A 25,801-nucleotide genomic window follows, 5' to 3' on the forward strand; every position below is an offset into this window, starting at 1 on the left:
CAAAATGTGTATCTTTCAATAAAATATTTATGTATTTTGGTACAAAAATTATATGAAAAAATATATAAACAGCCTGCATTCAATTCTAAAGACAACTAGAGACATCCTAGATAGTTATAATAATATAATTTTGTTACCTCCCAATCTACAGGCGTCGTTGATGTGGCTGTTTGGGTCCTTTTCGTCCCACGAGGACATGCTCACGCGTCTCCGTTCACAGTCTGCTTAGGTTTCTACTCAAAGTCTGATTTTAAAAACATTTTTCGAGATGGACAACGACAAAAACCCAGTCCCGGACGCTGTAGCACCCCAGGAGAGCAAAGATGACGCCGATTCTTTCACAAAGGTTAAGTCGAAAAAGTCTCAGAAGCGAAAACGTGAACAAGATGGAGCGAGCATGGACACAGAGGAGCCCGTGGCAAGCAAACGACCGCAGTTTCCGCCCATTTCAGGAGACAAATTACGGGTAACTACACCATGAGTATATATAGACTCTGTGTATTCTCTCGGTTTTGTCAAATAAATACCAATAAGTGTACATTTAATGTTATTTGTAATGTTTACAAAGTAGCTTCCCCGACCGAACCATTAACTATTATGCGCACGCGCGGTGTAGTCATGTGAATACATTAAATAAAGCTGCTGTTGTGGTAGTGTGGTTGCCCAAGTAGAATATTCAAATACACAACAAATACTGTGTGTAGGTCGTGACTATTATTATAATACTTATGATTTCACTACACAGTACTCTGACTGTTTAAAGCACTGGCTACTAAAGTAAAAATACAGTTAGGAAAACAAAACGCATAAATGACTCGTGGTTAATATCAGTCCAGTACTCCGAGGATTAATTAGAAACTTTGAAATTAAGAGTGCATATGAATGTTTCAGTAATTAAATGCACCGTCAGGCACAATAGAAACCCGGGGTTGCTGTTTATATGTACTCAGCAATCTCTCTTTCTCCTTCTGTTGTGGATTAGTGGTTTCTGTTATGATGACAATTTTTTTCACTGTTTCCTGATGATTTAAAGATCAGACAGTTAAGCGGAAAAAAAGAATCACCACATTAAACAATTGTAAACATGTTACATTCGTTACAGCATTGCTTTGACTTCGGGTTACAAAGCAAAGATGTTTTCTGATAAATCCTAACCAAATGTCATAGAATAGTTTTGCTAACATTACACCGTATGATCAGAAATGTTCTGTGTATTTGTTTGTTTGTTTTCTAAGGGATCAGATGAGATGCGCAAAATCCCAGTTCCAGCTCACAGATACACACCGCTGAAAGATAACTGGCTGAAGATTTTCACTCCCATTGTAGAGAACCTACAACTTCAAGTTAGATTCAACCTCAAAACAAGGAATGTTGAAATCAAGGTAGGTTTCTCCCATTTCATGTAGACTCTGGTGAGTTGACTGAGCCTATTTATTACAATGCTTATATACAGTATTTCATCTCTGATATAACTAATATGCCTTCTTTCTTTCAGACATGTAAAGAAACACAGGACATCACCTCACTCCAAAGAGCGGCTGATTTTGTTAAAGCGTTTGTTCTCGGATTTCAGGTTGAAGTAAGTACATGAGTTTTCTGCATGTTTTAATTCTGCCTGACTGCTTTTGTACTGAATGTGTATTTGTCAAGCCAAAAGTCAAGTTTTGGGACAGTATTAGAGACACTTGACTGACACTTACTTCAGCTCAGTGTTGTTATATAATCTACTATTAATACAATAAAAGTTTCCTCCCTGTCAGTAGCCTCCATAAAGTGACTTGTAGTTGTTTTTGCTTTGTCTAAATGTGTAAATTATCTTTAGAAGCTGTGACAGTATTTGATTGTTAATTTTGAGCCTTGCTGGATTGTCACTCGTGATGTAACATTCACACTCTCTCCCCTCAGGATGCTCTGGCTCTCATTAGATTAGATGAGCTCTTCCTTGAAAGCTTTGATGTCACAGACGGTGAGTTTCCACCTCCGTAGCACTTGTGGCTGCTGTTAGAGTCGTCATAATTTCTTACCAGTTCTCTTTCCCTGCTGCGTGAAGAATACAATGTTCAACCTCTCGAGATCCATTTAATTGTTCTCCCATGTTTTGGCAGTGAAACCTCTGAAGGGAGACCACTTATCCAGAGCTATTGGAAGAATAGCAGGGAAGGGAGGAAAAACCAAATTCACCATTGAAAACGTCACAAAGACTCGCATTGTGCTTGCAGACACGTGAGTAAATCCAGTATTTTGACATGTTACAGTAAAATTACTAATTATTTTTCCACATCATTTGCTTATTAATCCCTTATTAATTTTCCTTAACCACCTTTTTGAAGTTGACACAGTTTCACTGCAGCATTAATCAAACATTTTGATTGGTTTTTTTTCTCTTGCATTGTTTTAGTCATGATAAATATTGAACTCCAATACAGATCTTGCAAAGAAACTCTGTAAAGAAGAGCTTTACTTCTTTGTAATTAAACTTAAAAAAATAAAATAAACTGGCCCGATTTGTTTTGTCAATAAGTGCATAAACATACTATCATAATATATTACTTACTAACAGTTTTTCCTCACACAAATTATATTTTACCCTCTCACGCAGAAGTTTGTGTGGGTACTCTAAAGACAATATACACAACCTTTTGCATACATCCATACCTGCAGTATGTTTTCTAGTTATGTGCCTGTTATTCATTTTTCACTGAAACGGCTAACACTCTGCTTTGTCTGTCTACAGAAAAGTTCACGTATTAGGATCTTTCCAGAATATCAAGATGGCCCGGACAGCGATATGCAACTTAATCTTAGGTAAGACGAGCATTGTTTTTATAGCACAGTATATCATGTGGTTGATGCTATTGAGGTGGTGCTTTATTGGATGAGCTGGGTGGACAGTCTGTCTCAAATACCGTTACTCCCTGAGAAGTACAAGTACTAATGGTGATATTTATTCACTTTGAGGTACTCATTTAAACATTGAAATTTAGATTATAAGACTCCCCTGTGAATTCTTATTTTATAGATTTCAGTTTTGATCTGATATATATTTAAATGCAGCAGTAAAAGTGCCTAAATCAAAAGAGGCTCGGCAATCAAGCATTGGGATGAAACCATGGAATGTTTAAAAAGACCTGTTGTAACACTGTTTTCCGTAAGGAGTGCAAAAATCTAATTTCTTACTTTTTTTTTTTATAAGCTGACAGTCAGCTTAAAGAAAACAACCCTAAAACATTGAACAAACAGTTTAGCCAAGTCCAGAACTGACCTATTTAACTGCTGTGCAGCCTTTTCCAGTGTTGAGAGCATCAGTCACCTGACAGCAAATCCATCGAATCTAGCACTAACCATATTTGGAATTGAACTCTTTGTTTACACATTAATGCTGAGAAGTGACCTTTAAATCCCTTTTGCCCCTACAGGAAGTCCACCTTCAAAGGTCTATGGCAACATCAGAGTGGTGGCTAGCAGGACTGCAGAGAGATTCTAAACCTGAACCATGATTGGTTACCATATGTATTTATCTTCCCCTATTGGCTGGTGGAATTCCTATGTGGGATCTGTGTTGAGTTGAGACCGTCACTGCCCTTTGGACTGATACCTTGGGTTCTTCTGTAATGATCTCATGGTTTCTGGATCAGCTGGTATCAAATATGATTAATAAAATTATGATACGTGCATTAAGAGAATCTGAAAGTATGTGTTTGTGCAAATGTGTTTAAAAAAAACTAAACGAAGCATGTGTGTACTCTTCTTTCCTGGTGAATGAAGATACAAGTCTAGTCAGTCACATCTTGGTCAGGTTTAAAATTTTAAAAAAAAAGGACAGTCAAATAGAATACTTTCAACATTTCAAAGTTTATTTAAATTTTATTTTTCATACAGTATCAAGTTTCCAACAGTCCCACAGCATAAGATGCAGCATGCAGAAAAAGGAAAAAAAAAAAAGTTCTCAAACTTAAATCTTCTCATATCCCCACACAAACTAAAAAGAACCCAAGTCCCTCAGAGAAAAGTAGCACTTACAAACTAAAGCGCGGTCTGAACTATACAGAGAACAGAGAGCCAGAACTGCATTTAACAAATACTTATATACAAAAGGAAAAAAAAAAAAAAAAAAACATCAAATTTTCCCCTTTAAGCTGAGTACAGTGTGTGGCAGTTTGAGACAGGATCAGATATGCAACTTTTACTGGAATCGAAGCATCTCGCTGACCCGGGTAAAATACAAAAAGTTACATGTAGTTCAGTTCAGTTGGATTACCTCTCATAATATGTGTACATTTACCAAAGTTTGGCAACATCCATATTGTATACCATTAAATTCTTAAATATATTAACATCACCATCCATGTGTAAACAAGAGGATTATTTCAAAAAATTGATCTACATGCACAACAAAAAATATACTTCCATGTCATGCAAGCACAGGGAGGCCCAAGCCGTGCAGAGCTTTGGGATAGGGGAAAAATAGAGCACTCCAGATGCACATCTCTTGACTGAAAACTGTTGTTCAAACCAGCAGTTGACCTCCAAAAGCAAAACAAAAAGCTATCCCAATGCTGTTTGCAGTAGGAAGCATTTTCCCTAGAAAATAAAAATCTGGCTGAAGTTATGTTGTTTCTCCCTGTTAGTAGGTTGGAAGGTGAGAAAATGAATTGATTGTGACAGAAAAAAAGAAGTGGGAGAAGAAGCCAACTTTTGAAATGTACACGTTCAAAGAACAAAACAAAAAACTACAATTTACAGTCTACCCATTGCACACTCGTTATGCCAACATGTTAAGATTTTAAGTGTTTGTGTTGCGCTGAAGAAAACTGACCCGTCCTGTGCTGTACTGAGACGTATTCAGAAGGGCTCATTGTTAAGCAGAGGCAAAGCCATCTCCACTTACTGTTAAATAAGCTGAGCACACTTTGATTACCTAATATACACATACTGGTTAACAAAAAAAAACAAAAACAAAAAACACGCTGCCTGCAGATAAGTCTCTTAAATTGCTATGTCCTTGCACAAACTGTAATCTCACCATTATTCTCTCTCAGTTCTAAGCCAAGTCCGTCCAGCCTCTGTTCCTAACATTAAAATCTTGAAATACTAATGATTCCACCATCATTTATTAGTCAGTGTGAGTGCAGAGCTAATCTTTGCATTGGAGATTGTCTTAAAGATGCACACTGCTCTATGCAAAATGCTTCACAAGAGTAAACCATGTATCAGTTTGCAGCCACAAATCATTTTTCGAAAGACATTTTCTTGGCATTAATTTTTCTACCTATAATTTTATAACAGGAAACAACGATTATCTCCAACAATATAAACACATTCTTAAGTATAAATAAAACTACCACTCTTAATACAAAAAAAGAAAGGAAAATAAAACTGGAGTTGCTTTCCTAGGAGTGACTGGAAGCTTTACGGGTCTGCAAAACTGCGTGCGTAAGCTAAAATGGAGAACAAAAAAAAAAAAATATTTTGATTTGCTTCTAATATGACTCGTAGTCGAGCAGTTGGAAGCGTCACGAGCCCATTTGTCTGGCATGAATGACTGCTGTGATGATGGGTAATAACTTGGACTGGTTTTCTGGATATGTTCTGGTTGGCACTTCATACCCTACTTTCTAGTTGTGCTGCAAGTCAAGTGTTAATACACTACACACTTCCCCTCACGAGACAACCATAGATATACTTGTATTTTTTTCTTCTTTATAAAAGACAAGAACAAAAAATAAATATCAAAAATAACAATTAACAAAAAGAAAAAAAGAAAATGAAAGGATGAAATATGAACAAGCCAACCAGCCTCTTCACCGCATCCCCTTCCCCCCCTTCCTCCCCCCCTCATCCAAAACCGGAGATGCTCTTGCGAATGACAAATAGATGTCCTTCAGTCTCTTAAAGTGCTACGACCGGGTTATTGAGAGGATTTACAGTTCAATAACACTTCAAAGTTGGCTTCACGAGGCCTGTGGTTTTTTTTTTTTTTTTCAAAAAGAAAGTGGCTTCACAGAGAGAGAGAAAGAGAGAGAAAAGAAAGAAAAAAAAGAGAAAGAGAGCGAATACTTCCATTGATTTACACAGAGAGCGTTTTGCCGGACGTCTTGAGCAGATCTTCAGAGATGGTGGAGAAAGCGAGAGTCGAGGACAAAGGGGGGGATTCAGCAAGCGGAGAGCGCTCACACATCCACCACCATCTTTTTGTGTATATCGAGGCCACCAACCACCTGGATGAAAGTGCGAAAGGAAGGAATAGAAAAAATCTTTAATGGAGTGCTGTTAACGCTGTGGAGGTAAGCATTAAAGTTCACATAGTTTAGTTTTCTTTATAAAGTGGCAATTCACAACAACAGAACCTGAGCTTTATATTTATATGCGCTATGTTCAACAGTAAAGAGCCAAAAGTATTAGAGAAGAAGCTAACAATCAAGTGATCTCTGATGAACAACGTGGAAAGAGTGGAAAGGAAGAACTTCCTTTTACCAGGAAGAGACTTGCAACAGAACCAGTCTCAGGTTGAGGCACCCATGCCCAACCAAGAAGGCCCCTTAAAGACATTTTGACCTGCACAATAGAAGACCACCAATGTTTGGTACTGCTATTTTTAAAAAGTTGTCTTTTTATTACTGCCATTAAAGGGTAAGCTGTTATGACCTTATATACTGAGAAGACAACTCAGTGTATTTTTAAATTGACCAAAATAAACAACACACATGTTGGTTCAGAGGGTAAACAGATTACTGTACATTTACCTGTGAATATACGGCCTTCACCTCAATGTAAAGTGATTTCATATTGGTAGTGTTTCATTCACCACATAACCATCAACAAGCATGTCAGTTTCACTATGAGTGACCGCATCAACTACAAGTTCTCGCTGTAACACTGTATCAACAACATCCTGAGAAAATCTACTATATTTATTCTCTTATTTTATTTTATTTTTTACATACTCTCTTCCGTTGTTACTTTTACATAACAGTGTTGCTAATACTACAAAGCAAGAATAAAATCATGTCATGGAGTCTTTTCCTTGAACCTCAAAGTGTTTGAACTGCACTGCTTCGTTAGAAAAAAACAGATCTAATACTCTCCTGCACTACTCTGAAAATACACTCCCACGAGGACAGAGCCATTTTAGTTCATGGCTCCAGAGATATAGCTGTCAAATGTGGGGCTCATGTCTGTCAGTTGGAAGTGGAGTCTTTCATTTTAGAATATGTCTCAGAGCAAAGCCATTTCCACTGGGGTCCAGCAAGAGACGAGTCGGTGTATCACAGTTTTCAACAAGATGACACTAATTGTATTGCGAGAACTTCATTTGTGTCTGTGATTAGATAATTAAAGCCACATACTTTCTAGTTAGTTTATACATATCAGTACGACAGCAATGAGAATATTGATATGGGTCAGTGCTTTTACAAACCAAATAACGCTCATCACTGCCAACCTTAAATTTGCTGGATGACACAGATCCTCCTACATGTGCCGTAAGTACTCACCAGGCTATGTTTACAGCCCTTGACACCACATTTCAACAAGGAAGTGTGAAACTGAAACCCAATGCCGTTGAGCCTAAGCAAAAAGCGTTTGTGTTTCCAGAGTTTTCCGCCCCTTTGACATTTGCTTCCAACATACTAGGCTGCATCAGCACAAATGTCACCACCCCAAAATACCCCAGGAGGGCTTTGACTTACTGCACAGAACTCTTCAAAGGATATCCTGCCGTCTCCGTCCTTGTCTGCATTGATAATGGTCTTGTCCACGATCTGCTGGAGCTGCGTGTCCTTCAGGTTGTTGCCTACCATCATCTTCAGAACCTGGAAGAGCTCGCCATTGGAGATGTAGCCATCCTTGTCCATGTCATAGATCCTAAAAGCAACTGTGGTGCAGGGAGTGGCATGGGGAGGGGAGGGAGCAGAAGCACAGGTAGTTGGAAGTCTAAACCAATCAACCTTTATTACAAATAGTCTTTAACTCTTCTTTAATATTTAATTTTTTTTTTATTTTTTTTTTTTATTTTTTTAACTTGACTAGCTCATGAAAGGTGACCCAAAAGGTTAACACTGTGCACTACAAAGGACATACTACCCCAGGGGAATTTGTGTTGCAGCAGCAAGGTGACGTGAGACAAACAGAAGAGGGGAGTCACAGGGGACAAAGCCCCTGTCTGGTTTTACTCCCAAAGCAACAAAACAAATAGATGTGCTTGAGGACAAGAAACTTGTTCTACTACCCATGGCCACGTGTGATTTAAGTGAAGAAGCAGCTTTACTTACACCGAAGCTTCTGCTCTTTGTCCCCCTTAACGCTGAACTGTGAGACACCCTCGATAAACTCTGTGAGAAGAGAGAACAGAACAACAATCAGTGCTGTAGGTTTGCAGCTAAACCAGGCTTCCCACACAGTCCTGACTTCAACATGGCATTTTAGAAACATCTTGATTTTTTGGAATTTGCTCTTTAAATAGTATATTAAGAAAAACGTACACAATACAGAAGCACAACAACATCAAGTTTATTATCAAAACACAGAAGAGCTCATTTACAGTCCAAAGACATACACTGTTCTTTATGATGCTAATTCTTTTCATTAACTCTCAATATTTATCCACATATATTTTTTTGTGGAAAGTGTTACTACTGTACAGAAGAATGTCCAGGTTGCAAAGTCCACAGGTATGGAACCTGGGCTATTTTTAAGCCTGCACTATGACTGAACTTCCAAGATAGTGGCACATTTGTAAACATGCAGACCAATAAAAGCAACCCTTATCTTTATGCAATAGGGGCAATTCCCCATCATGTGTTAATGACGTGTTCAGAATGTGGACTTTGTGCCCCAGTGAAATGCATTATATTACAAATGACCTTAAAAGCAGGTGGCAGAATATTTTAATGGACTGGAAACAAAATAAAATAAATGGTTTTAGCATTAAAAACCAGCAGCAGGTCTTATTAGTGGAACAGGATGCTGGATTCTACAAGACGAAGAGGAGCTGAATGAGCTTGATTCAAGGAACTTTATTCAATCTTGTTTTGTTAGATGTGTTATAACTGAAATGCTATATTCTGCACCTCATATCTTTATTTTATGCCTCTCATTCTAGTCTCAGAGTATTTGTTGCTTATAAAATTGTTACTTCAAAGAAATACTGCAATATTGCCATATTTGCAGTGGTAATACTCTTAGTTACAGTACTGGCTGATCTGAGCTATGTACTGTAGGTCATTTCACACATATCTTTAAGAAGCTTGCATGCCGCTGATTTACATAATGGTGAAATATGAATAGTGACTATCAAAAATGAATTTGCAGCACGTTTCCTCCTATGTTGTTGCTTTTTTGGGCTCACAGCGCACCAGGTCTCCTGTAGCAGGCAGTATCTATTGATTCCATGTGTTTAAGTATGAGAGTAATACTTAAACCATGAGTAAACTAGAAGAATGAAAGCAAAGCAAACTTCCACTTAAGAACCAGGTTTGTTGCTGAAGTCACAAATGTGTCAAGAATTCTTTTTTCTTTTTACTCTTAGTCCACTTGTAAAAATATCATATAGAACATTGTTAAGATAAAATAAAATAAAGCTGTAAAATCCCCACAAGCAGACAGGTTTATTGCATACCTTTAAAGTCCACTTCTCCATTCCCATCCGTGTCGAATATGTCGATAACCCTTTGCACCAGCGGGTTCTGTTGCAGCTCTGGCAGAGACATGAACTCCTCCACGCTGAGTGAGCCAGAGTTATCTAGGTCGAGTTTCTTAAACCTCTTCCCTAGCCTCTTAATCTCATCAGCATCGACTGGACAAAGAGAAAAAGAAAGAGAAGATATGGGTGAGACATTGTGTTTCAAGACATTTAGCTGATCGTCTTTTCTATCTTGTTAGATAATGAAAATTATAACAAAACAACCACAAATGTGCACATGTCAAGTGCCTGACAGGCCCTAGTTCTATACAAGAGCATGAGGGGAAAAAAAAAAAAAAACAGTTAAAAAGCGACAATGACAAATGCACAGTGGACTGTGCACCTGCAGCAACATTAGCCCGAGACTGAGCGAACAAAATCAAACAGAGCAATAAATCACACACACAAACACCAAGTCAGAGGATATTTATGCTACCAAATAAATATCATTATAAATCTCTGCATGAAATGTAGTCATAGATTTCGGTGGTCACCACTTGTAACTAGGTCAAGGACACTACTTGTAGCCTGCAGAGGCCTGGACTACCTGCTACTAGCTGCAGACCCACAGTAAGCATGGTACAATTTGTTCTGCTCTTTTCTAGCCATACCTGAAATAGATGCAACTACAAAAAAAAGCTCCAATTGGTAGCAAACCTAACATGAAGCAAACTGCTTCTGCTCTGAAAACACTGCCATGGATGTAGATGTTTTTTTAAAAAAAAAAAAAAATAGTAAAAGGTAGAGAAATGAGAGCTGACAAGAAAGAGTGGAGGAGGGAGTAACAGAGGAGTTATCAGAAGAACGACACAGAGACAAGTACATAAATATAACTTACAGCCTTTGTTGTCTACTTGTGCTTTTTTATCATAAGGAGTCTGGGTCTTTTCTTCCCTTGCCATGAGAAATGGTCTCCACTCCCCGGCCAGTATACTGAGCAATGGCAGTAGTAATCCACAAGCAATCACAAATCCAGTTGTTAATTACTATATAAGCTCATTCACAGAGAGTCAGGTGATCATACTGGCCAACCACAAACTACTACTACTTTACCCACTTTAATATGAGTGCTAAATGGCACAGGGTGTCTATTAATCTTCACAAACAGCTAACAGAGGGAAGAGTCACAATCAAGAGGTGTGACAAAGGTTATGAACTTATTCCAGTCGCGATCAGGTTTAATTACCTCCACAAGGACATCCAGTTTAGTTAAATGGCAAAGATAAGATCGACTTAGGAAGAACAAGCTTTGTGGTGGTAACTGTAAGGAGTTACAGTTGGAATTTCTTGTAATTCCTCATGTGAGCACAGTTGGTGAATTGTAAAAACCACTGAAGATACAACACTGAAGATAGAACAGTAAGAACCTGCATTCAAACTGACACAATGTAGGGAACATACGCATCTCATATTTTGGCTATGAAGCTCTAAATGCACATGCGAATGTCTGGATTCTTACAGGATGTTATCCCATTGTTCCGCTTTCTATTATACGATGCAAAGAGAGAGACGGAGAGAGACGGGTGTGGGTTGTGTTTTGGGTTTCAGAGCTCGAACACGCTGTGCTACATCAGCTCGATGACTAATCAGAGTGCGAGTGTGGTGGAGGAGTAGGGGAGGAATAAAGGAGTGAGAGAAAGACAGATTGAGAAAGTTGGAAAGGACATGACCACAGCAGCAGCCACTGTCGGTTACAAGCAAAGCTTAACGTGAAGAAAAAAAAAAATACACTGTTGAAATCCACTTTATAAATATTCTTTATGGTTCCCTGCAGCATGTGTATCTCATCATCATGATAAATGAAAAAATCCATCTAGACCAACACCGTGAGCCAACATAAATAAGTTTTGATTTAATGCTCCTCTATTGACAGTTAGTGATTCTGTGTCCTTTCTAATAATAAAGCACATGACAGTCACATGATCACAAATTGAATTTTTATAGCACCTTCAAGCCAATAAAATTCAAAGGGCACTGAGAGCTCTCAAACAGTAACAACATTGTATATTGTAAATGACTCAACTACAGAACAGAGGTTACCTCTGCTCATTGGTCCTTGGAAATGAAATATAAAATCGCATGTCAAATTTCCCAGGAGACTAAAAATATGTACAAATCCATTCAAAGCACTTAGAATGTGTCCAAATAAAGGTCGTCTCCAAAGCACAGTGCAATATGCTTGCCATATGGTGTACTACAAAGCTGGAACAATAAGCAGATCAATTAATTAGTCAGTTGTGCCAATTAATCGGGAGCAATCTCGTTACAGCTTTCAGCATCTTCACTATTACACTATTAATAAACTATCCATGTGCTGTGTAAGTATGTGTAAATTTAAATTAATGATGTCAAAGCCACTCTGATTTTCTCCTGTTCAACACAGGATTTCAGTATACAAATCAAAATGACAACTATCCATGACATCTGAAAACCCAGATTTATTTCTAATGAGAGGTCAGCGGTTCACTTCACTTATATGTTCCCGATATCACAAATCTACACACAAGAACACATTCACAAGCTGATACAGACCACAGGGTGTCTGTGTCTACCAGGCATGAGTTATCAGAGGCGAGCACACGGCTGTCCTGTGACACAAAACACTTCCTTATCAGCGGCCTCCTGTTTCCTGTGCCCAGCAGATGACACCATCTTAGCTCATAACCATTTAGCCCATGAAGGGGTATCAATGCTACAGATAAGCACCACATTGTGTTTAGTATGGTAAATCAAAGCCATGTTCGAGATAATCTGTCACACAGCTGGACAGGTCTTTTTCAGGGTGTTAAATCTTAGTATAAATACTTCTGACACACACAACAGATCCTAAACACTCCACGTTCTCCAAATGGGATCAAAACCAATAGCAAAGAATAACTCCGGGCAGCCCTCTCCTTCAGTTCATCAGTAACTTTAAAAATACAGAGCACTTGTCACCAAATATCAGACTGACAATTTTAGAGTTTAATGATGGGTGAAGTAGGGAGTGCTAAGCCTGCATGAAAATTTAAACACACGAACTTAAAAAAAACAAAACAAAACAAACAAAAAAAAAAAAACACTGCACAAAAACAATGCTAACTAGAAATGTTTTATGTTCTATGATGGTATGTTTACAGGTGCAGGCTGCAGCCTGACTGCTCATTAGTTTGTCATCTGTTGAAGTTTAAGGTCTGGCTGCTGGGCTGGGGTCAGCATTCACTCAGCTTTAACATCATTCTGGGGTCTTATCTAGCTCAGTGTTAGCATGCTCTCTGCGTGCAAAGAGCCAAAGTTATGTGTACATAATGTACATAATGCAGCCGTTTCCATCCTGGATGAGGTTTGCACACCACTCTCTCATCCTTTTGTGCAATAAAAATAAACATAATGGCCATATCCACACTGCAGACTCTGCCACTATTTTCCTCCTTTGGCACACAAACAGAAATCAGCTGACTACAGTGCAAGTGGAGGTGGAACCAATAAGCAGGATCGTTAGGCAATCAAACTAACAATTCCAAGGAATTGAACTACTCGGAACCGGCTCTTGTAGAGAACTGGTTCTCAATTCCCATCCCCATTCTTAACAGAAATCCTGTTAAGCAATCTGCTTTTTAAAAGAGTCCACAGAATCAACTAGTTTTATTTGTAGTGGCACACTGTTCCAGAGACTGGTGTCACACTGAAAGGCTTTGTCCCCTCTGGTCGTTAGTCATGTGCAAGGAAGAACTAAAACAACTAACAAACTTTGCAGCAACTGTGTGATGCAGTAATCTATGCCATTTAAGGCAGTTCTGAAGGCAAAAGGAGGACCTCAATAAAAAGAATAATAGAATAATAATTACTTGCCTTAGAATTCCATACTCAGCTTTGTAAGGACACAAGGAAAAACCGTTCACAAAACCGTAACCTCAAAGTAACTCCCTGTCTCTGTTTAAGTTCCGTTTTGTGCTACACAGTCAGGTTAGTAGGATAAGCTGGATGGAGTTCAGATGAAAAAGTACTGTGACATTTACAACACATAAACTTTGGCGCAGCCGCTAAGCAGGGAACATCTTAACACTGGATCCAGATCCCTTATTGCTGTCAGGACCTGCCGAGTGAGTAGGTCCATGTATTATTCATGGACGCAAGGACATCGGCCTTCCTTTTCCAGTGTCACACCAACAAGCCCCATGTCTGCCAGATTCACACACACAGAGGGGAACCAACTGAGCCAAAATTAAAAAGCATATTGGTTTGACTTATCCAACATATGGGTCCATCTGCTATGGTCAAGTGGTAGATTCCTGAAATCATATCGGAGCTGGAGGTTTAGCAGCTGATGAACAAACAAACAAGGTTCGGCAATTTAACTATTCTTATCTCATGTTCTTACACAAACTCATTCTAGTATGATTAAAAGTGAGTGCAGTGAAGAAAGTTTAATTTCTGAGCTTTACAAAACGCCTATCGCCTCTCTCTATTACAGAAGCTAAAAATCTTAAAATGTGGCACAATGATGTGTACCAAATCTAGCTGCAAATGAGGCATAGTTTGTGTACGACAGCAACAACAACTGATTCCCAAAAAAACTGGAACAAACTGTGACTGGCAGTGGTCACATCCAGGCTGAAATGACCACGCTGGGTGGGAAAGCGGTGCTAGGTGTGAGAGCCAGAGAGATAAGATGAAATGTTCTTGGATTTAAAAAAAAAATTTTTTTAATTGCAACAACACCTGTAATTACCATCACAGAGAAGAGTGAGAAGTAATGTTGCAGAAAAAACGATTGAGATAAGATAATACACCATACATTTCCTGAATGGGTGGCACATCTTACTCGATTTCACACAAAACAGGATGCTGTTGAGCGACTGGCTATTAAAGCGTGTGATAAAACCTTCAACCTTCACTTTTGCTATTCACTTGCCTTCTTCGCGACCTTTGGTTATATAGGGGAAAGAAAGAGTCATGCATCTAAGCCCAACATCAGACCTGCATGTTAAAGCCTGTCTTTGGCAGCAGAGAAACACAACAAGGTGGGTGATGTTGCAAACTCACATTCAAACACGTACATCTGCTGCCTGTTAGGCTATGGATTAAGGTGAGGTGGAGCTACATGTTTGCTATAATGACGGTGTATAGTAGATTATTTTATACATTGGAACCATATTGTGTATGGTGCATTAGTTTATAGACAGCACACCTTTGATTTCGCTATGGCATCTTTACACTTTACAGAAATTGATAGGGATGGGTTTGAAAATAACAAGTCTGTGCTTACCTTTACATTTATTTCTAGCAGAATAATATACTGTTGGATGCATTTTCATGTAAAGGAAGTTTAACTGAAATATTATCAAAAATGTTTTCCTATGTAGAAATGCTTTTCTGAGGTCTCCATAGTCACAGAGGATCCTCACACTGCTTTGCTAATGAGCGTCTCTGAGGGAGACCCAATGTAACTGTGAGATGATTATGATAATCTCATATACTCCACCACACAGCACACAACACACACTTACTTCCATAAACGCTGTATGCACCCTTAACTGTGTTACTAGGCAACTGGAACCCGTTAGCCCCCTAAAGTAGCCCACACACAGACACACATATACACAAACAGACACACACACACACAAGAATATTTAAATAATTGTTCGGGAGCTGTATGCATGAAAACACATGCATATGTAGATGTCATCAGCCTTTGAGGGCACACAGGAGGCTAACACACATAAGCATTACTTAACAAAAAATAAATAAATCTGCTAAGGTTGGCCAAATGGTCCTCCTTCTGGTCTACAGCACACAGCTCGTCCTCCATGGCCTCCTGTACTGTTAGTGGCATTCTTGGGGAATGTGTGTATTTGTGTGTGTCAAAAATTGTTAAATTCACAGCACCCATATCACGAGTCATCTGAAAATGCAAATTCAGCTGATAAAAGAATAAATCTAAAGCAACAAAGGGTGCTTTTTATATGAAACTGTCTATCAGAGTAGCTGCACAAAAGGTTGGTCTGATCACACACTAAATGCTCTACTTAACTGTAACAAGATAGCAGTCAGCTCAAGCTAACCATCAGACAGCGGCACAGCTGTGTGAAATGGAAATCTGCTAAGTGCAACTGGCGTCTCCACCCCATTTTTGTTTAATTATAAAAAACACAATGTTCCCAAAATATCACTAATGAGTGTGTCCTCTTAAGCATGCTCGGCCCTAAAAACGGCTCACCCTGCACATTAATGGAGACATGTGACTCCATTAACACAGCTAACCTGAAACGAGGCAAACGGGGCAGGGGAGGGATGCAGAGCGAAAATTCAGTTGGCATGTTAGCGAGCATCACAGTGCACATTCTGCCATATACAGCTGTCAAGGCACACAAGGTAAAGTGTGAGGGTTCGCAAATATGAAAAGGTCGCATGCACAGCTCAATAATAACACAAGTATGACACTCGACACTGGATGAAATATGACACTGTCCCCCAATAAGGGGCTGTTGTGAGCTAATGAGGGTGTAAAATCCAGAGAACATATTGAAAGACAAGATTACTGCTGAAGGGATAACAGGACTGCACACCAATCTAGAGATTGGGAGTTTTAAACTCATGGGAAGGTAACATTGGGTGGGGAAAGCGAAAAAAAACAAAAATGCCGCTTTAAATTTTGACAATCCTCCTGCATTGCATGCCCAATACTACAGACACAGTAACAAATTCTCTTGATCAAGACCATATTTTATATCTGCTATCCTGCCTTTTGAACAGGGAGGAGCCATAAGGATGAAAAATCCTCTCTGTCATTTTTGACTGAACGGTGTTGCATGACGTATACAGCCTGGCAGCATTTTGGTGGGTGATATGATCAGTTGTAAGGTTGAAGTTAAAGCCACATGCAGGATGTCACAAGCTGTTTCTTAGGACAGACTGTCAAAATTCAAACACAGGATTTTCCTCCCTGTTTGAAAATGTATCAGCTCCCTCTATGTTGCAGAAGTGCTGCCAACTGTTACTCTTCACATTTGTTTACTTCCCTCTCAATCTCTGTGCACACATGTACTGTATTTTAATACCGCAGAATTCCCAGTTAAGAAGCTCTCACTGACATTGTTTCAGTTTCTCTAATTAGATACATAACATTGCATTTATTACATAAATAGCAACCATTTTATTGTTATATATGCTAAACCTTTGATTTACATGCAAAATGAGAACGTTAGAAGTGAGTAACGGTGCATATCAGCTATGTCAACATCCATGTGGTCAGCTGAATGTAATTCAACTCAGGTTGCGTTTAGACTAAAATTTGAGCACAGCAGCCAGTTTAAAGCAGTGTGATTGAGCAGGCAGTAGGCAAGACTTCTGGTTTATCTGTCAATTTTTTTTAAATTTAGTCCGTTTTTTGGACTAAATAAAAAAGCACACACACAAAAAAATACAGTGTTTCTCTCACACTGCGTTAGTCTTATCTCATTTAGACTGCAAGTGTGAGAAGGCTATACAGCTGAGAGCTGCAGCACTCTGTGCATTAGGCTGATTAATCTGGCTGCACCAACAATGTACAGCTTGCCTGCCTGAACCAAACTGAGGACGAGGACAGGGCAAAGCATTGATGGTGTTTATTTATAGCCGTTCCGTCATGAGAAAACCCCCAACTCACCCCACTACCCCCCACTGACAGAGGCTCAGGCTCCCACCCTCAGGGAAACCCCTAGCAACAAGGAACTCCAGCAAGCCGCCCGCCATTTATTTTGGCGGCTGCAGACAGACCTGCAATGGTTTCAAACTCGCTGCTGCGTTTCTCTGAGAGCATGAAGCGTTGAGGGGGGTTTCATGGTTATGTGTGTGTGTGTGTGTGTGTGTGTGTGTGTGTGTGTGTGTGTGTGTGTGTGTGTGTGTGTGTGTGGGGTGAACAGAGTGGCGGAACAGAGTGGGCGCGTGCATATACTTTAGCAGAGTGTGTACTGCAAAAGGATGTGTGAGGAGGTGTGTGTCCGTGTGGTTTGTCTAATTATGCACAATGTTACAAGTAGGCCATTAAATTCTGCCTGATCTAAGCTCGCTTAAGCCAGCAGTGGTGAGACACTGCACTGAAAAGAGGCTACAGGCCTTTCAGAAATTCATCCTCCAGCACAGAAAATAGAGACAAAAATCATGTCAGGCTGAAATGCAACACACAAATATCTCAGTAATGTCTGCAAAGTAGGCTAAATGATTAGCAGCAAGTCAAAGCCACGTGCTAGATGGCACAATTATTCCCATAATTACTGACATCTACTGTTCACTTGACTTGAGCCCTTTAGGTCAGCCAGAGTCCCTATTAATGTTGCTGTACTTTCTTCATGTGGCATTTCAACAAAAAAACTCAGTTAGCACAAGCCTTCAAACACAAGTTGTTAGACTGGCCCTGCTTCTCATGTTGCAGGGAGAGTTATGATCAATGTGGCCAGGGAGAGGGCGAGTGGGATTGTGCATGGAATGTGACCCGATTTCACAATCCATCTTATCAGTGCAACACATGGAGAAAAACTCATGTAGATGTTTCACACAAACAGAGTTAGAAAGTGTCTGATGGCAGCGGGTATCAGACTCAGTCAGACTGTGGGGCAGTAAAGGTGCAGCAGGATGAATTTCTCTGACCAGAGGGCCAGAGCTAATTTCTTAGCAGCCAGTCGAGTGCCTGCCTGTCCAAGCACTTGATGAGCTGAACAGCTGCTCTGTCAGTGCAGGGTGAGACAGAGAGAAGACAGCAAGTGAAGGCCCGAGAGAGATAGGAAAAAATAAAACAACAAATAAAAAGCGAAAATAGCAGGACTCAGAGCTAAGAAATAAGTTGGATAGCAAATTTTACAATAATAACAGAAGCAAATATCTTCTAACATAATAATAAAAAAAAACAAAAAACACAATGCCTAATATATAGGAGGAAATCATCATTCTCTTTCCTAAATTCCCACATGTCTGCATATTATGTGTATCTGTACACATATAAAACAGTTTTGTCGTTACTAATTACTTTGGATCTGATAGTTGGTCACACAGATTTTGGTGATCTAGGAAACACTTACATACACATCCCATCTAAAATGTTTTTGGCTGAAACAAGCAGTAGCTAGCTAGCTGTGCTAGCTCATTGCTATACCACTGATGTATGCATATGGTCAGATCTAGAACAGGCCTTAAATGTGGGAGGTCACCCAAGTTTAATTTTGGCTCATGTCTGTGTAACCATGACACAAATGGAGCCATCGGAGCAATAGGAGAAACACATCCGGGTATTGCATTCTCAATTTGGCATTTCTTGTCAGCGTCTGTATTTGATGCCTAAGTAACGCATTTAAAAACAAACAGCAAATAGGATTGATAACATTGAAAGAGAAGGAGAAAGACAATTAGACAATGGTAACCAGGAAAAATGTAGCTAGAGAGAGCACGACAAAGACAAAAGGACAGTGAAGCTGTTAATATCCTGGACTGATTACAGAATTCCTTTATGGGTTCATTACAGGGTCATGCATCATCCAAAATTCATCTCCCTCGCTATGGTGGTATAATCCTGGGGAAGGAATGGCTGGAAGGCCCAGCAGGCCAAGGTCCCGTTCCCCACAATGTTACAGTAGGACAATCTAAGTATGGAAAAGCCACAGTGCACACGCACTGTGTCATTAAAAATATAAAAAAAAATATTCAAAATGTCATTTTGAATATTTTTATGCGTATGTCTGTCATGGTAAGCATCCTATGCAAATATAATTATAATAAAATAACAAATTAACTTTAAAACAAATTAACTCATAATTTACAGCTTAAACATAAGGCAAGCAAATCGTCTGTTGTTGCAAAGTCATCCCCAGCTGCAATACTTGCAAATTAACAAAATCCCTGTGGATGTTCCTTGACTATGAAAGAAATTGCAGAAAAACTACTACTACTAAAATTCCTGCCCTTCCTACACCTCTCCATCCCATCTCCATCACATTGCCTGTTTTACCTGGTTTGATCAAGATTATAACATACAATAATAGTTGTGGAGAAGAAGTTTATTTTAATGCAATTCTGCCTCATACAAGACTATTTTTTTTTACACTGTGACACCAAAACTCACAACAGCCTCGGTAATCCTGATGCAAAAATGATTCTTCTTGTCTGAAGGTCAATCTAAACAGCAGCACGGTCCCTGAAGTACCCCTAAACTACGAGGGACCTGTCACAGTCTCAGCACTCATTAAACACATCCAGCAGCGCACCCTTTTTAGCAGGTGTAAAAATGTGCAGTTTGCACCAAAGAGAGCTGGTGAGAAATCTGCATCTCTGAGGACCTTTCAACAACACAAAGCTGTATGAGCTTGTGTGGATGTGCATCATCAGGTAGGGAAGGTGAAGGAGGCCAGCAAAGAAGAAATGTGAGTCATATCTTCAGCTCTCCTCCTCCTCTTGAGCTCATAAACCTGAATATGTCTGTCTACCAGGCAGACATCTTGTAAAGATAAAAAGAGCATAAGAGACTGATTCCAAGACAATGTCTTCACCATTTCATCACTTATGCATGATAAATCATAAAATGCAGCTAAGTTATGATGTAGTTAAAATAATGCTGTAGGAGATTTTTAATTATAAAGATTTTTAACCCAAAGGAGGAAATGAGATCAGCAGAAATACCAGACATTCATTTATCAGAGGACATTCAAAATCTGTAAACTGGATGTTACACCCAATTTGTAGTACTGATTTTTACCCTTTACACCAAATGAACGCTGTCTCCTTACTGGAGAGTCATCAAAATATTGGTTATTTACTAGTCATGTCAAAAAGCCCAGAAAACGGATCAAATAAAGTTTTATTTTATGTTTTTTTAGTAAACGAAGTTTTGTACAATTAGATCAAGCAAAGATTTAAGCTACTTACAGTGTGAGCACATCTCCAGGGGGTAACTGGCTTCATTTCCCTGAAGAAAGAAGAAAAGCAGAAAGTTCAGTTTAGGCTGTAACAAATATCACAAAAGCACAAATATTTCAAATTATGTGCAATAACAGTAACAAGTTTTACCCAACATCACTCATATCAGTTAAATTTATTTAAAGACCCCAGACTACAGCAGTTTGTGAGAAGCCAATAGGATCCAGTCAATCTGCACAGTCTAATTCTGAACTTCTTCTTTTTTTATTTTTATTAATAAGAGTATGAAAACTCTTCAGCACATGTGCACTGATTAGAAGTTAGTGCAGCACAGACATGTACAAATACTTTTCGACAAAACACAGACTGCTTCCTTGTTGATCAAACAAACAATGGCACCTACGAGGAAAGACAACATACAATAGGGCCACATGATCTTTGTTAGGCACAGGATTCATTTTCATACCACATTTTATCAGTGACAGTAATAGAGCGGCCAACAGGACATTCATATGCGTTTGTATTTGATTTGTGTATTTAATCTAACACAAAGAATTCCAGGAATTCCAGAAAAAAAGAAAAAGAAAAAAAGAAATGGAAGTGTAACCGATCTTGCCAGCACATGTTGCCAAGATGCAGAATCAAGACTGAAAATGAATGGCTTTATTGTTAAATTCAAAGTAATGGATTGTAACCATAGACACTGTAAACGATGTCCTGTAGCCTCTATGTCTGAAAAATGAAGTCAACTCAAAATTTGCTTAAGCTTACAGTGTGTTTTTGAAGAGCAGCAGGAGGCCACGACACTGGCAAAAACACTTCTGGTTGTACGTTAGTCTATAAACATAACATTCCTCAGCTGTTTAAAACATAAAGTTCATTTAGTAAATTATAGTCAGTGCTATTAGACCCAGAGTCACACATAATGGTTATGGGGTTCATATGAAGGGAGTGAAATAGCTTAGAGCCTAAAGTCAGAGTTTTCAGTGTCACGAAGAACAGTTCCTCTTCACCTGGCCATTAGCAGCACAATTATTTTAGTGAGGCAGATCCTCAGCAGAGGGAACAGGCTTTATATATTTCTTCTTAAAATGTGGTTCAAATATATAAAACCAAATGAAGGAGTGCAATAAAGTTACCTAAGATCATATCCCTATATACAAATGTCTTCAATGCAAACTTTGTGTGTCACTGTACCAAAGGAACTTGATGATAGAGAAAATGAATAAATATGTTCTACATGTTTTGCATTACAGCTGAAAGGGAAAAAATGAACATTTATTACCACAGAATATTGAAAATAGATTTGGCCAAACCTAAAGAAATTTCCGTGTCGTTATTATACAACCGTAATCAGACCTAAATGCACTTCTTCTATCTATCTATGCAGAGATGAGTCAAATGACACATCAAATATGCCCCAAACACAAAGCTGGAGAAAGCCTGCATTAACAAGTTGAGACACACTTTTGTGATACCCATTATCTCTAACTGTTGTTTCAGATTTTAGCTACCAGATAATGCAAAGAAAGTCATTTCAAACAGTACACCACAGTCCATGCAAGGTTTTTTCTAACATAAATTAAATTACTTTCTTTTTTTAAACACCTGCAGACTCTTTATAAAGTCATGTATCAACGCACTGCATTAAATCTTCAAAAGAACAACGCCATCCGGAAAACCCTGCAGTCCCTGGCTCTTCTGCACGGCAGTGTGTGGCATTGGCTGCAGCCACATGCGCATCCCATCTTATCCAACAGTGAAGTGTCGACTCAGCCCAAATATGATTTCTGGCGGAGTGAACAAATGAGGAGTCTCTGAAGCAGAGAGGTGAGGTTACAGCTACACGGCCCACGTCGCCAAAAATGTCCTGCAGTTCCATCAAAGAAGGCCAAACTAGACCTACAACGCTCTCTGATCTTTCTTTTCTGATGGTACCACTCAGTCAGAATTTTTCAAATTCCATGAATAGCAGTAAAAAAATAAATAAAAATAATTCAGTGAGTGGTGGTCCATCTCCTTTCCACTAAAGTCTGACAGAAAGGAGCAGTAGGGACACTTTCCACGCAGACTCCACCTCGCCTGGAAAGTGGATGAGAGCAGGTGGCACCAACAGGGGGTGGAGACAAAGAGCTGCAGTAAAGTCGGACTGTTTCCATCAGCTTTTTGTTTCTACAGGAAGTCACAGAACACTTCTTTCCTGTGAGATCTGATCCCAACTTAATAAGATTGCCAACAATATAAATGCAAATGCACTCTCAAATAGTTGAAATTATGAATTTTTATTATGGGTAGCCCATTTAAATGCAAACTAGATCACTACATAAGAAAAAATCTAATAATATCTGAAACAATTCAATATTCGATGCCATTTCTGATAGCCAGGACAAAAGTATTGCCACAGCACAGAGGGGCTGAAATTTCTAGGTGTTAAGAGATGAACAAAACTAGGCTATATACTGACTTAACAATAAAAAGACAACAGTGTGAGTGTGGGGAGGCTGTATGGGCACTAAGGTGGTAGTATTAACTCACAACTAGTGTATCAACGCTGTATAAGGTGACCATTAGAACCATTTCAAATGCAACATATTAGATTAAAATAAATTAGATTAAAAAGATTAAAATAAAATACAGTAGATTTTTTTTAAATTCATATTTCAGAAAATTGGAAAGTCTGGTATTTGATCTTAGGTACAGACAAAAGCAGTTTTATGAATGTATGTGTGATTGGGTGAATGAGGCTGTTAGATTTAAAAAAAAAAAAAAAAAAAAGTCCATTTACTATTTTACCATCAGGCAGGAACAGGGCAACATCTATCGTGCCTCGGGACCTTGCAGTCAGTAGAGATATAACTGTGGCATGTGGCTCTAAAAACTGCAGTTGCCTTGATCTTGTGATGTTATCATTGCCTGTTTCAATGACGCAAGGATGTTTTCAGATAATCTCAGACAGAAATCTAACTACGCCGCACTGTGTGGTAACTGCCAGTGATTCAGCACAAGACACTGAATTTTTCCAGATTGAGCCTATTAGTTCTCAGTGTGCTTAACATCCAACACTGTTTGATGAATGCAACAAAAAGTTAAATAACTGTGGTGAAGGTAAATGTAATGTAAATGAACTACAGAAAAGAATCCTACCGTTTTTGATCTTGAGGATACATAGGCATTATTTTTACATCTAACAGCAAACAGAGCTTTAACTATGCTGAAGCATGAATGTAAATTAGAGCTCACAATTGGTTGCCAGGACAAATATTAAAGTAGTACTCATATTATTAGCACTACTCATAATTTACTCACATTATTCATTTTGGTTAGAGAGGAAAAAAAACAAACTAGAGCCAGTTATGTCATATACCAGGTTGTTGTTGTGCTGCTGTGTAACAGCAGACTTACCTCACAGAAGTTGAGGTATTTTAAGAGCAGTGAGGAGAAAGAGGTGACACAGGATTAGCCAGGAGAACGCCTTAGCATTTGACACCCTATCAGAGTGGAGTCAGTCGCTAGTGCAATGATCAGAGGTTGACATGGTTTTTCTCTCTGGAACAAGTTGGCAATGGCTGGGTGCTGCCAGTTTAAGGGATTGAATTCCAATGCGTAGCACATGACTCCACCATTACTGGGGTTGGGTGTCCCATTGCCTGTGTGGCTCTGTAATAGTGACAATGTGATACTTTATTGATCCCGTAGGGAAAAGTCCTTTAGTTTGCTCGCCTATATGGCGCTCACTCAGCTACAGAATAGCATAGCTCTACAGAAATGTGATGACTTGCTTCAAAACTTCAATAGGATTTGAAACTGAAGGCCTTGAGCAAATGTCTTTGAGTTCAAGGACAGGTTCTCGGTGCTTCCTCTACCTGCTATGAGACTTAACAAACAACTATGACAAAACAAAAGATGATCCAAGTTAAACAGAACAGGTCACTTTTTTTGTTCATGGCTTTTAAATCTTGTAAATCTTTTAGAATCAAATGGACCAAAAGCGATTAACAGATAACATTTTTATGTCATTTTTGACATTTAGGAAGCCTCTCTAAAACAAAACAAATAATGAAAAAAGCAGACTTTGTAATAACTACCTCAACAAAATGGTGTGCAAATGTTTGAGGAGCATACTCCTAACTACATCCCTAACAGCCACTCTCAGTTCAGTGTTAGCTATAGGGTCTCTGGAGGTAAATAGACTTACTGCAAAGAAGATTTGGTTTTGAGGATTACAGGTTTACTTACTAAGGCCTACCTCCTGGTGTCAGGAGTAACTCTTGTCATGTCTTCTGTAATAAACCACCTCGGCAGCTCTTGTTCAGCCATAAATACTCATGATGGATACCAGATGGATGATTATAAAAATTCAGAAAAGGGGAGGGTGATACATGAAATAAAAAAGCATCTTACATACACAGACCAGAACACAGGCACAGGAACAAGAGAAAGACTAGTGTTGGCTCATTTATAATGCATGATTCATTCAGAATCAATTAGGTCTCAGCGCACAAAACACATTCTGTATAATGAAGAGTTTGGCATCACGGCCGGTTGAGTCGCAAAGAAATGACCGGCACAAGAATCTGGCCAATTACAGACCCACAGGGCCCAGTAATAACATCAGTGAGTGAAGAATTCAATACATGGGCCTGAAGACTTGGAGGACTTTTTCAGGCTCTGGCAAGATGTGAGAATATATTCTCATAACAAATTGAAATAATAAGAAGGTACAAAGTGAGCGAGAAACTGCATTTCTAATTTATTCTAAAAGGCAGAAAACTTAGTCATATGAAGTCATAAACAGGTGAACAGTACAGCAGAGGTTCCAATATGTCCTTACTATTGGCAGCCCTCCCTCTATAGATATAAGATTTTTTTCATTGCTAAATAAAAGATGAATTTTTTGTGTGTGCACAGAGCAGAGGAGAAACTGGTAAGGTGAAGATAATGTTAATGGAGCTGATGACAAGTCATTACTTAAAGTGCAATATAAAGGCCAGCCAAGAAATTTAAAAGCAAAAATGGAGCGATGCTGCCCCCAAAAATCTATGAAATTCAGCCTTGAAAACATAAGGCGAGGGTGGGCCACAATAAGACAGTCATTTTGCACCTAAACCTCAACAAAACTAAAAATGTATACACATTTCCACACATTTTTCTACCGTGATTAAATCAGAATTGCAACACTCACGTACACACTTGCTCTGTGGTGCCCTGAGTGCAGCGAGCCCAATGTAGAACATGCTGGAATGAAGCGATGACTTGCAT

General features: G+C 39.0%; 2 protein-coding genes across 2 annotated transcripts in view; one reads left to right on the plus strand and one right to left on the minus strand.

Moving 5' to 3' along the window:
* Window positions 1-163: 163 nt before the first annotated feature.
* On the plus strand, window positions 164-3,689 carry pno1 (partner of NOB1 homolog). Its single transcript, XM_003438322.5, has 7 exons — window positions 164-466; window positions 1,236-1,382; window positions 1,496-1,579; window positions 1,906-1,966; window positions 2,106-2,223; window positions 2,735-2,805; window positions 3,417-3,689. The coding sequence occupies exons 1-7, from the start codon at window positions 269-271 to the stop codon at window positions 3,482-3,484; spliced, it is 747 nt and encodes a 248-aa protein (XP_003438370.1). The 5' UTR covers window positions 164-268; the 3' UTR covers window positions 3,485-3,689.
* A 144-nt stretch (window positions 3,690-3,833) lies between these two features.
* Window positions 3,834-25,801, minus strand: part of ppp3r1a (protein phosphatase 3, regulatory subunit B, alpha a) — a 30,299-nt gene continuing 8,331 nt past the window's right edge. Inside the window, exons 2-6 of the mRNA XM_003438321.3 lie at window positions 20,552-20,591; window positions 9,617-9,793; window positions 8,271-8,330; window positions 7,689-7,873; window positions 3,834-6,218 (exon numbers count right to left, since the gene is read on the minus strand). Of these exons, the coding sequence (XP_003438369.1) occupies window positions 6,171-6,218; window positions 7,689-7,873; window positions 8,271-8,330; window positions 9,617-9,793; window positions 20,552-20,591 (510 nt within the window). The 3' untranslated portion in view covers window positions 3,834-6,170. The remainder of the gene's footprint in view (window positions 6,219-7,688; window positions 7,874-8,270; window positions 8,331-9,616; window positions 9,794-20,551; window positions 20,592-25,801) is intronic.

The sequence above is a fragment of the Oreochromis niloticus genome, linkage group LG13, assembly GCF_001858045.2.
Source record: "Oreochromis niloticus isolate F11D_XX linkage group LG13, O_niloticus_UMD_NMBU, whole genome shotgun sequence".
NCBI lineage: Eukaryota > Metazoa > Chordata > Actinopteri > Cichliformes > Cichlidae > Oreochromis > Oreochromis niloticus.